The following is a 13,414-nucleotide window of genomic DNA, read 5'->3' as shown; positions in this document are numbered from 1 at the left end:
AGAGAATCAAAAACAAAACTTGAAAAGGTCTCTTTTATTTTGCGTCTTTTTATTATTTTGTGCATTTATATTTATATTTATATTTTTTTATTTTTAAAACGAAAGGTAAAACAAAAAAAACACAAAAAATGAGTCGAATATTACTTTTTTTCTTGTACGCACCGCTGTAGGAGGCCAAGGCCGATGAAAAACGACATGATTTTGGGCTCGAGGAGTCGAAAGGCCGAAAATGGCCCTTTTTTAATTTTTCGGCCACCATGGACGGCGACCGGCAGCCGTCACAGTGGCCAATGGCCGAAGTTAGGAAAGGAGGAGAGAGTTGAGAGCCATTTTCTTTCTTTTTTTTTAAGAAGAATGAAGAAAATGAATTTTTTAAAAAAAAATTAACTTTTTATAGACTCTTGAAACGACGCCGTTTTAGGCCCTAACTTCAGGCACCAAAACGTCGTCGTTTTGAGCCTTACCCGCGCACTGACCCGACCCGTCCCATCCAGAGGATCTGCGTGTTTTTAATAGGCTATTTGCCAGTTTAGTCCTTCCGCCTTTTATCTGCTTGTAATCAAGTATTTTTTAATTTTTAATTTTGGCCCTGTAATTTATTTCGATTTTCAATTAAGCCCGTCTTGAAGCTGAGCTTTTTGGAGGGGGATTATTTCCCGTTTTGGTCCCTCCTTGTTATTCGCGCATTCAATCTGGTCCTTTTATTTTTTTTTATTTTTAGATTCGCCCCAAAATTTCAGTTTTAAATTCAAATTAGTCTTTTTTTTGTTGCTATTTTAGCTATTTTATCATTAAATTAATTATTTTTAATATTATTATTATTAGTAATTAATTTTAATATTATTATTGCTATTATTATTACTGTTATTATTATTATTATTATTATTATTATTATTATCTTTTTAAATTGTTTTATTTACCATTTCTTTATTCTTTTATTTATTTGCTTACTTCCAAATTTTTTATTTTATTTTATTTTTTTTACAAGCTGTTTTATTTGTTTTCTTTATTTATTTTTTATTTATTTACCTATTTGTCTTCCTACTATTTATTTAGTAAAATTCCAAACCCTTTTTGCAAGTTTGTGCTTGTTTTAAATCTCTTCATATATTATTTATTTTAAACCATTTTTATTAATCACTTAATATCTCCTTTATTTTATTGTTTATATCCGGCCTCTTTCACATTTCTTTTATTATCCCCTTTCATTTATTTATTCATTACTCCAAGATTTAGATTTTATTATTATCACCTTTATTATCTTTTTTTTTTTTGTATTATCATCATTATTGACGTTGTTATTGTTCATGTCATTAGTTATTTTGTCTTATGATTCTTTCTTTCGATTGTCCATATTAGCATTAAAATTTAGTATATCATGTGATATCATGAATTGTTTTTGTTAACGTATTTATATTTTTGTTATTTAGCGCAACAATTTTATCCAAATCATTGTTTTAAATAAGAAATTATGTTTTGTTTAGTTATTACACTTGTTATTATTCAAAAATATTCAATAATAAGGCAATGTTTTGTATTTAGAAAATTCGAGAAATCGTACCCTAACTTATGGGGTCTCGATTTTCTCGTTAAACCTAAATAACTGAGTATCCTTTTAAATTTCAAAATACATGATTTTTAAATAAGATAAAGGCAATATTCCGCGTTTAGAAACTCGAGAAGGTCGTGCCCTAACTTACGGGGTTTCAATTTTCCTCGTCGGATCTAAACAACAGAATATCCTTTTAAAAATCAAAGTGCGAATTTTAAAATAAAACAATTAAAAGGCAAGCTTATTTTCGAAGGTTCAAATGTCGTGTCCTAGCTTACTAGATGTAATGTTTTGTTACCTCGAGACAATAAGGCCTTCAATGTTCACTTCAATTTATTCAAGCATTTCTTTTAAATCAACATTAATAAAAAAGGATCGTATTTTAAATTCTTTTCGAGTTTTCAACTTTCGACATTTAGACATTAATTAATCAATTAGGTACTAATTTTCAGTGTTACGAAGGTGCTAATCCTTTCTCGTACGTGACCAACTCCCGAATCTGTTTTCTCAAATTTCTAGACCAAAATTGTTGTTTTAGTAAATCAAAATGTTTTATTAAAACGATCGATCACGAGGTGGCCCGATCACACTTTATCAAAAAGGATTGGTAGCGACTCCGTTTTAATTCATTTTTATTTTTAAAATCAAGTCGACCCCGTTATTTAAAAAAATAATTTCGACATAAGGTTTTAGAGATTAACACATAACAAAATTTATCAAATTTATCATCAACTTGACATATTTCTCCACATAACAATTTACATTAACAAGTCAATATAGAATTCATTTAACTCTTGCATTTGCCCATTGGACATACCTTAACCAACAAAATATAAAAATAATCATATATAGCAACACGGTAAGTAACACATTACCAAATTATAATACTTAATAAACTTATACTTGGAAAACAATATAGTTAACACAAATGGATAATTTTTTTCTTTTTCTTTCGCTTTAAAAGGTTCAATTATCTCTTTGATTACAACCATTATCTAAATATTAAAACAAAGTTAGAAATCTACACTGAAACAATAAAACCATAAAAAATTAAGCATGATATCCACATTCAATTTTCGTGTTGTTAATTATAATTGACTCAGCTATTTCACTATTGACATGAAGATCCACGTCAACAAAAATAAGAAATCATTTAAAATTATTTCCAATATTTTTTAATTAGAAAATAAAGTGTGAAATATTATTTTAAGCCTTAAAAATTCAAAAACTAAATGGACAAAATGCTCGTTCCTATTATCCGGGTCGGTTTAAGTAAGAAAAAAAATAAAATTTCTGGACCCGACCCGACCGGATCTCAGTAAAATGCAATGTCGTTTTGGGATTTTTTTCCCCCCTCTCAAAATCTGGCAAAGGTAGTTAGAAAGTGGTCGGCAACTACTGAATTTAACAGTAAACTCACGGCGGATCTCTCGATGCTGAGAGTGGTTCTAAACCCAATTCTTTTTTGAATTCTTCTTCCTTTATAAGAAACATGGTAATAACTCAACCAAACAAATCTCTTTCCCTTAGCCTCGAGCAAGCTTCGTCCCCAAAGTTTTAATCTTTGTAAAGGTACATCTCCTTATCCATCTTTAATTTTCAATCATGGAAATCTCACTTGCTTGTTACCAATCCATTTCATTAGATAAAATACAGAATGGTTTTCGCTTCCCTTCATCAATCCATGAGGTATTCAGAACAAAGCCTTTGTTTTCCGATTATTGTTTTCGATTCAATAGGAGAAAATGTGGTAACCCATGTGATAAAATTAAGTGTTTTTCTCTTGAGCAAGGGCTGCAGCCACGGCGGCCCAAGCCAAAACCTTCTAGGAATACTGACTCTGACTTGAAAGTAACAGAAGAGACCCATGTTAAAAGACCCAGTGTCGGGATTTGTAGTCAGATAGAGAAATTGGCTTTTTGTAATAGGTATAGGGAAGCGCTTGAATTGTTTGAGATTTTGGAACTTGAAGGTGGTTTTGATGTGGGTTTAAGCACGTATGACGCATTAGTGAGCGCTTGTATTGGGTTGGGATCTGTACGAGCAGTTAAGAGAGTATTTAGTTACATGATAAGTAATGGGTTTGAGCCGGATCAGTATATGAGTAACAGGGTGCTGCTTATGCATGTGAAATGTGGGATGATGATTGATGCACGTAGTTTATTTGATGAAATGCCGGAGAGGAATTTGGTTTCATGGAATACCATCATAGCTGGTCTGGTCGATGTTGGGGATTACTTCGAGGCGTTTAGGTTGTTTCATCTTTTGTGGGAGGAGTTCTCTGATTGTGGATCTCGAACTATAGCGACAATGATCCGGGCATCTGCAGGGCTCGAATTCATTTCAGTAGGAAGGCAGCTACATTCAGCTGCAGTGAAGTTCGGTGTAGGTGAAGATATCTTCGTGTCTTGTGCACTGATTGACATGTATGGTAAGTGTGGCAGTATTGAAGATGCTCAATGGGCTTTTGATGAGATGCCAGAGAAGACTACTGTAGGATGGAATTCAATTATAGCAGGTTATGCTCTTCATGGTTACAGTGAGGAAGCACTAAGTATGTTCTATGAGATGCGTGATTCTGGTGTCAAAATGGACCATTTCACGTTTTCAATGATTATCAGAATTTGTTCAAGGTTAGCTTCAGTTGAATATGCCAAGCAAGTTCATGCAGGTCTGATTCGCCATGGATTTGGGTTGGACATTGTGGCTAACACCGCTCTCGTGGACTTCTATAGCAAATGGGGGAGAGTAGAAGATGCTAAACATGTTTTTGACAGGATGCCTTGCAAGAATACAATATCTTGGAATGCTTTAATTGCTGGATATGGTAATCATGGTCGGGGAGCTGAGGCCGTGGAATTGTTTGAGCAAATGCTTCGAGAAAAAATGAGACCTAACCATGTTACTTTTCTTGCTGTGTTATCTGCTTGTAGCCACTCAAGATTATTTGAACGTGGTTGGGAAATTTTTCAGTCGATGAGTAGAGATCACAAGATCAAACCCCGTGCAATGCATTATGCTTGTATGATTGAATTATTAGGTCAAGAGGGACTTCTAGATGAAGCCTTTGCATTGATAAGACGTACTCCCTTCAAGCCTACGGCAAATATGTGGGCTGCACTGTTAACTGCCAGTCGTGTTAATGTGAATTTGGAGCTTGGGAAATATGCAGCCGAGAAATTGTATGGGATGGAACCTGAAAAGCTTAGTAATTATGTTGTACTTTTGAATATCTACCACCAATCAGGCAAGTTAAAGGAAGCAGCCGGTGTTTTGCAGACTTTGAGAAGAAAGGGCTTGCGAATGCTTCCTGTCTGCAGTTGGATTGAAGTTAATAAACAATCACTTGTTTTCCTTTCTGGAGACAAATCCCACGTCCAGACCAATGAGATTTATGAGAAAGTTGATAGCTTGGTACACGAAATCTCAAAGCATGGTTATGTTCCAAAGGAGAAAACTCTGCTTCCTGATGTGGACGAGCAGGAGCAGCGCATATTGCTGTACCACAGTGAGAAATTAGCAGTAGCTTTTGGTCTGATAAATACTATGAAAGGATCCCCTTTGCAAATCGCGCAGAACCATCGAATTTGCAATGACTGCCACAATGCTATCAAGTTGATAGCTTTGGTCACTCGGAGAGAAATCGTTGTGAGGGATGCTAGTAGATTTCACCATTTCAAAGATGGGAGCTGTTCCTGTGGTGATTATTGGTGATGTTAAAACTTATAATTGCAGGCTATAGATGTATGTTAGTTAGTCTATTGTTTTTCCACCACCCATTTTTCCTTAAATCTTTTAGTAATAATGTAATTCCACATGTAATTTTCAAGTTTATTAAATGAAAATCAATTCTTTTTGTGCACAAGCTTTTGAATCATTCTTCATTTCACTTTCTCATTTTGTGTAATCCTATGAGAGAGAAGAGCAACCAAATTTGGAGGCTGAAAGGACTTGTTTTATCATGGCTAGGGGATTCCTTTTGTCACCCTATCTTTCTCTTTTTGTCATTCTGGATGGATATGTTAACCTTCTATGGTGAATGATGCAGCAGCCCTCAAAGGAAAGATTCAACATCATCCATGCTGCAAGAACTTTGAATTTTGCAGATGCGCACATAGCTTTTACAAGAGGATCAGAGGATTCAATCAAAAGGCATTTCCACTCCGATATAGAAAGTTTCTATTGTATTTCTGAATTGCACCAAGATTGAATCATTGAATTATTCTCAGCTTGGTATATATCCTTGGAGGAGTTGCAGGAGATCCAACAAAGTCACTTCTTTCAAGCTTGGAAACTTGTGGGGAAGAGGGATTATTGTGAATTACAAATAGTAAAGGATGTTTAGTTTTTCTTTGGTATCATCATAGCATAGATTGGCTCCATGTGACAAAGGTGAACCATTTTCAAAGGCAAAACTGCTTTCAAAAGCAAAGGTTTGAGCAATTTTAGGTTGTTTCCTACTGTCATGACACAAAATAAATATCATATGATATGATGAAAATATCCATCGAATTTCGATAAATTATTTTCCATTTTCCTAAAATAGAATTATAAAATTAATAATTACACCTAAAACCTGAATAAAGGATAAAATCCAATCCGGTAACACAATTGGGGTTGAAAAAAAAGAAAGTAACATAATTGGGAATTGAGAAGTTAGTTTGATAATATAATTGCAGTACGCAAGGCAGACAAAGTCAAAGGAGGGGCCCCAAGTTGGCAAAAGTCCAATCCAACCAAAATTAGGATCACTAATCCCCTCTAATTAATTTCATATCTTCTTCCTTTTTTATTTGTTACTTTTTAATTATTAGTTGAGTCAATTGGTGAAGCAGACACTTTTGGTCAATGCAATTCAGGTTAGGTTTCTCTTATTTCCCATTTTTATACTTTTATTTTTCAAAATATTCTATATTCAAAATAATTAATAAAGTTCAAGTGAAATAAGGTTGGGATATTAATAATCATAAAAAAAATCGACATCTATATAAATATCAGATGAAGGTGAATAAATTAATTTTTAATTTCAATCTACTCTATATTCATACTTAATCAAAAATAAAATAAAAAAACACAAAGATTAGGTAATGTTAATATATGATTACACAATAAAAAATAATTAAAATATAAAATAGTTTTATACATTGTTATTGGAGTTCAAAAAACTCTACAAACATAACTAAAAAAAAAACTCTACAATCACGACTGTATGAATAACATATTTATCTAAAAATTGTAGTAAAATAACTAAAAAAATATTTTTTTTAAAAAAATAGAATAAGTGACCATCCTAAAATAAATACTAACTCTAATATAAATATTATAATATTTTTTAATATATTACCTAAATTTCTCATAAATCTCAATCTCTAAAATAGATGGTATTTCATATGTAAACATGTTGAAAGCACATATCCTCCAAAATATTACAATAAGGATGGAGTTAAAGATATAATTATATATAAATATATATTATTAAAAATAATAAATATATATACAGACAGCAAATAAATATCCGAAATATCGTGCCGTAATAAAAATTCCCCCACTTCGCAAACCCTTATGCTTTGTCTTCTTACACAGTATCTAATTTGTAATAAATTCTCGGGCAAAGCGCCCATAAAACATCCTCTGACGTTACGTTACTTTTCTCTTCAGCATCGTATTTCCTTTCCCTAACCGGCCGGCATAGACTAGTTTCAACTTCCCTGCATAATCTTCTTCTTCACTTCCCTTTCTTACAACAACCCCAACAAAGAACACAGGGGGGCGAATTCCTCGTAGAACTCAAACCCTGAAAATGCTTGTTCCCACTTCACCTCAACCCTAAACCGCTCCCCCTCCCCCAAATCCCCAAATCGTATCGTTACTTCTTAGAAAAAGGCTCAAGGAAAGAAACCAGAGAATTGGTCTGAGTAGAGTGTCAAAAGCATCGACTATGACGACGACTACGACCAACCTTGGAGCGGGCAGCGAAGACCGGGTCATGGCGACGGCTCAGCAGATCTTGAAGAGTCTCAACACTCCGAAAGAGGTTCGTGAAGACATGCTGTTGATCTTCTCCAGCTTTGATAACCGCTTGTCTAACATCACTGATTTAATCAACGAAAACTCGGATAGTGCTGGCGTTCGCTTCGACGCTGCCGAGAAAGTGATTCTCCAGTGGGACTCTTCCTCTTCCTCCTCTAACGCTGATGCTTCTCGCCACTCTCTCCCCTGGGAAGACTCTCCCGATGAAGCCGCCGAGTACCTCTCGGCGGTCGACGAAATCCTTCATTTGGTTGCTGATATGTCCATCCGGTCCGATAACAAAATCATGGACCGGGCGGAGACGGCTATTCAGATGGCTATGTCGAGGCTGGAAGACGAGTTTCGCCTTGTTTTGATTAGGAACACAGTCCCGCTTGATTCGGAGAGGCTTTACGGTTCGATCCGGAGGGTTTCCCTTTCATTCGCAGCGAACGACGGGGAAATTGGTGATGAATTCGAGAGTTTCGCAGAGGTTGATAGCGAAAGAGGGTGCTTTCACGAGCGAGGACCGAGTTTCGGTGATGATTTATGTGTGGATTTGATAAACCCTGATGCTGTTATGGAATTGAAAGAGATTGCTGACCGGATGATCAATGCTGGGTACGAAAAAGAGTGCGTTCAAGCTTATAGTAATGTTAGGCGTGACGCTTTGGATGAGTGTTTGGTGATTCTCGGAGTTGAGAAGTTAAGTATTGAGGAAGTTCAAAAGATTGAATGGAAAGCTTTGGATGAAAAGATGAAGAAATGGATTCAGGCTGTTAAGATTACTGTTAGGGTTCTTTTGAATGGGGAAAAGAGGCTTTGTGATCAGATTTTCAATGGATCGAATTCAATTAAAGAGATTTGTTTTAATGAAACCGGGAAAGGGTGTGTAATGCAGTTGTTGAATTTTGGGGAAGCAGTGGCTATTGGGAAAAGATCATCTGAGAAGCTGTTTAGGATCCTGGATATGTATGATGTGTTAGCAGATGCATTGCTCGAGTTCGAGATGATGTTCACTGATGAATATATGTGCACGGAGGCAAAGGGAGTGTTGGCTGGATTAGGGGATGCGGCGAAAGGGACATTTTTGGAGTTTGAGAATGCTGTGAAGAATGAGGCTTCAAAAAAACCTATGCAGAATGGGGAGATTCATCCGCTTACTCGGTATGTGATGAACTATGTGAAACTGCTTGTAGATTATAGCGAGACTTTGAATTCCTTATTGGAGAATGACGAGGATGAAGCGGACGGATTGAAGAGTGAAGACGGTGAGCTAGAGACAATGACTCCGTTTGCGAAACGGTTGCTGTTGTTGATATCCTCTTTGGAATCCAATCTTGAGGAGAAATCAAAACTATACGAGGATGGTGCATTACATTGTATCTTTCTGATGAATAATAATCTGTATATAGTGCAAAAGGTGAAGGATTCGGAGCTAAGAAAGCTTTTGGGAGACAACTGGGTTCGTAAGCGGCGTGGCTCAATACGCCAGTATGCAACAAGTTATCTGAGGACTTGTTGGACCAAAGCTTTACATTGTTTGAAAGATGAAGGAATTGGTGGTAGCTCGAACAATGCCTCCAAGGTAGCCTTGAAGGAAAGATTTAAGAGCTTCAATGCATGTTTTGAGGACATATATAGGATTCAGACAGGTTGGAAGGTCCCAGATCCTCAACTCCGTGAAGAGCTTCGAATTTCCATATCAGAGAAAGTAATCCCAGCTTATCGCTCCTTCATGGGGAGGTTCGGGAGCCAGCTAGAAAGTGGAAGGCATGCTGGAAAATACATTAAGTATACACCAGAGGATTTAGAAAACTATCTATTGGATTTGTTTGAAGGCTCACCTCTTGTTCTTCACCATATGAGAAGAAAGAGTACATAGGATACAAAGATTCTCAATGCAGGTATGGCCCTTCCGCTCATCGAGGACTAATCGGAGCGAGAGTTTTACCTATATATGTATCTGATGACTTTTTTTTTTTTAATCTGTTTGATGTTTTAAACACAGGTTTTTTGAAAACTACTTGTCACCCCTTTATAAACTGTATCTGTACATGTTTATAGTTTATGTGTGGATTTTCTTGTGGTTCATATATTTTATTTCATGAATCACCATTAGCATTGTGGCAATATTTTTTACCTCTCCATTTTTCATGCCTCAAAGACCCACTGGTATCCTGGCAAGTTTCTTCTTTTCTCAGTCTTCTGAAGTGTCTGAAGTCTGAAGTTCTTTGTCGACCAAAACAAAGCTTCTTGTTCTGTAATATTAATATATGGACTAGTAGCACTGTTTATATGTTTAGGATTGAAGCCAACAAGTATATTTTGAGTCCCAATTGTGCCATGTCTTGTTGTTCCTGCTAGAAAGATTTTACATGATACCTAACATGACGTAATATCCAGTTGTGTATGTCTTAAAGGAATGGCTACATCTCTTCCATTTTTTATGTCTTTCAGTTAGACTGTTACTTTAGGATCATGCCAGCTTGGTTAACTCATGCATGTTGAAGATAATGATTTTCTGCAAGAAGCATTTGTGAAATGTGATTGAAGAAGCAATCAAGCAGATAAAAATGTTTAGACTAGTTCTGCTGTTAATTTTATGCATAGGACAATTAGGAGATTCATTGTTTAAAGCACAAATGAGCTATATAGGATGAACACAGATTACCCCCGAGTTAATGTCTCGGAAACTATCTGATGTATGATACGATGGAGGGAATTACAAGAACTGATAGCTTGTGTAATTCCAAAGTAAATTCATGTACAATTTGTTGATGATTTTGCTGTAAAATGTAATCGCATAATGAACGTTTCATTTGAGAGGGTCCCTATGTTTGGTCCTTAAAAGAGTACTTGGAAGAAATTCATTTAAATGTTCAGTGCCAGAAAGTAAGTTTCACCATTCATAGTTTATTTAGTCAATGCCATGTGAGGATTATGTGGATGGCAGAGTGAAAGGCCCACAGAATATAAGGTTCAAAGTTTTTGAGTTAGCATTTCAGGGTTTGTGGTATCAGCAAGCAGTCACCTAAAGCTAAATTAAGATGTTATCCCTGTTAAGGGAAGGCATGACTGCTTGAGAGTCTCTTTCAAGTTTTTATGGTGTTAAGGGAAGGCATAAGTGTTATGAGAATCTCATTCAAGATTACTTTAGATGTTATCCCTGTTAAAGGAAGGCATAAATGTTATGAGAGTAGGACCTATATGTTGTCGTGTATTGTGAACATTTTGGTCCCGTCTTGCAGATTTTCTCTTTGTTTTTCTTCATAAATATGTTAGTATAAGGGAAGGCATGACTGATTGAGGGTCTCTTTCAAGTTTTTATGGTGTTAAAGAGTCCAATATAGAGTAAATACATCAAATGCAGGGCACTTAGATTAGGTATAGCAATGCAGAAACTTTTCTACATGTAGGGTATAGCATTGATGATCACTTCTTTTTCTCTCACCAAAAATCTTTCGCGTTTCAAGCAGACTTAACAATCCATATATTCATCTCGTATTCTTATTATTGACACGTTTGTGTATTCTTGTGTTCGTATTACTTTGTTTCTCGTTGAATTATCTCGTGTTTTAGTTATTTTCTTTATATCATGTCTAAAACTGTGTGGTTTAGCAACGGAATTGAAATAGCAGAATAGGGACGGTAATATCGTGTTTTAGCCGTTATTTAAGTTCTCTAGGTGGAAAGAATAAAGGATGGACAAAAACTAGTGCTTGCATTTGCATGTAGTGGAAGCTTCCTTGGCAGAAGCTTCAATGTTTTCATTTAGGAAAAAGCAATGCTTTATTGGTTGACCCCTTGGAATGACTTCTTTTGCTTGCTTAGCTAAAGGAACAAAAATCTTGCCTTGAAATATGCTTTGTATAGTTTTGGTTTTCTAGGATAGAACTGATGGAATGTTGAAATTCCTCCACTGTTGCCAATGTAGACTCTGCCCCTTAGAGTCAACATAGCTGCCAATTTTGTACTTGAATTCAGCAAAATGATCTATGCCTTCCATTCAGCCTTGTGAAACAGTCCTTTTTGTTGACTAATCTACAAATTGCCGTTAATTTTCCAAGTGGAAGTTATCATGAAATGAAAGTTTGTCTCCCAGCTTAGACATTCTTTTTGGTACAGAGCTACATAGGCTTCTTATTTTAGTGCCCTTTGTGAGCATTCGGACTTGTATAGAAAATCCGAACGAAGATATAGGAGCTTGTTTGAAGTGCATTGCCTGAAAAGCTAAAGAACAATCTTATTTTTCTTTTCTTTTTTTTTAAAAAGAGCATAAAACACTAAGGTGAAAGCAAGAGGGACATGAAACAGGGGCACCCTGTTTCATAACAACAAGAAACATGTAAAACCCACATGTTTTTTACAGACATTATTATGATAGTGTAACAAATGAACATGCAATGTCTTGGGTTTACGACAATAACTCAATTGGGATCTTGTTAGGTCTAAAAATTTCGCATTAATTGCCTGTTCCTTGGAGACAAGTCATTTTTGCCTTTTCATGAATAAAACTGAAGAGGGTCCATTTGAACCCTGACGCCCTTCGGTGGTCCATGGAAGATAAACTGAAATTTTGGGTGGTAATGGGAGCATGGCCACATCTCTCGCTGCTGGTAAATGCAGCCAAAGATGAATTCTTTCTTCATGTTTTGTTGGGCGGTAGGGGCGAATTTCTTGATGGCTAACCAAACCAGAAAACGAAAGTTATACCGATGAACATCAAGATGGCATGGGGTTAGGACAGTGGGTGCAAACAAGACATATTCGCTTGTTCAACGCATAAATAAATAATAAGCTTTTTAAGTTATTGTGAAGTTCGAGTGAGTTAAATTGGATAAGTTTGTGAGTTAAATAAAAATTTTAATTTGGTGCTATGTATTTTTATTTTTTTAAGTCCAAATTTGAACATCAGAATTTGAAGTTATTGGTATGCAAAACATCACTCAAATTAGGAATTATTTTCTTTCCAACATAATCATGCACAACTATAACAAATTCAAACTTGAATGATGCATTGTTTATCAACAAAAGTCAATTTTGATAATTAAAAAACAAGTTTTATAAGATTAATCGAGCGATCTCAATTCTCAAATAATTTAATTATCCCCTATCAAAAAACGAAATTTGGTCAATAACTTTTTTTTCTCTCCATTTATACAAAGGATGCGACAATTTAAGACTAACAAGCCAAGCTGTGGTTAATTGAACATAACTCCAACAGCATATTTGGATTTAAACATTGGAAATAGGGATGAAAACTGTCGCCAATTATGCAGCATGAAGAATGGCTGTGGTTACAGTGAGGAAGTTTGTCTGTAAGGAAAAGTGTTGGTAAAAATAAGGTTGGCAGTTGGGTTTTATCCCAACTCTATTGGCTTATTAATAAATATAATCTATTTGCTGAGCGGAGTTGTTTCCTCATTCTCCAAACAAATTCTACCCCACTGGTTTAAGTTTGAACGCGTCGGCCGCCACTCAAACCTCTAGTTTTTCACCAGCATCACAATTTACAGCTTGGATTGTTTTCTATTATTATTATTATTATGTTTTACATCTCCATGCTACATGTAAAAATCAACATCACAATTATAATTGTCATACATTTAAAATTTTAAATCGATTTGATATATTTATCATATTAATTTAAATATTTTTTATATATATTAATATTCTTGAACAGGATGAATTTTTCCACATAAAATAATTAGTTAAAATTTTCTAATTTACTCTAAATTTGACATATATTATCTATATAAATGAAATATGATTGTTTCCTTCCTTATATTTTAATATTTTAAATTTGCTGTTACGTATTTAAGCATGAAAAGCATTTGAAATATACATCTA

At 35.1% G+C, this 13,414-nt stretch overlaps 2 protein-coding genes across 2 annotated transcripts; both read left to right on the top strand.

Moving 5' to 3' along the window:
- The first annotated feature begins 2,901 nt into the window (after positions 1–2,901).
- LOC121211073 (pentatricopeptide repeat-containing protein At5g50390, chloroplastic) lies at positions 2,902–5,414 on the top strand. The gene has a single exon (XM_041083285.1). It carries the CDS (start codon positions 3,158–3,160, stop codon positions 5,264–5,266), a length of 2,109 nt encoding a protein of 702 aa, XP_040939219.1. The 5' UTR covers positions 2,902–3,157; the 3' UTR covers positions 5,267–5,414.
- A 1,666-nt stretch (positions 5,415–7,080) lies between these two features.
- LOC121211072 (exocyst complex component EXO70B1) lies at positions 7,081–9,655 on the top strand. Its single transcript, XM_041083284.1, has one exon. It carries the CDS (start codon positions 7,491–7,493, stop codon positions 9,444–9,446), a length of 1,956 nt encoding a protein of 651 aa, XP_040939218.1. The 5' UTR covers positions 7,081–7,490; the 3' UTR covers positions 9,447–9,655.
- The last annotated feature ends 3,759 nt before the right edge of the window (positions 9,656–13,414 follow it).

This window comes from Gossypium hirsutum, chromosome A12 (assembly GCF_007990345.1).
Source record: "Gossypium hirsutum isolate 1008001.06 chromosome A12, Gossypium_hirsutum_v2.1, whole genome shotgun sequence".
Taxonomy (NCBI): domain Eukaryota; kingdom Viridiplantae; phylum Streptophyta; class Magnoliopsida; order Malvales; family Malvaceae; genus Gossypium; species Gossypium hirsutum.
This window is presented reverse-complemented; position numbering and strand designations above follow the sequence as displayed.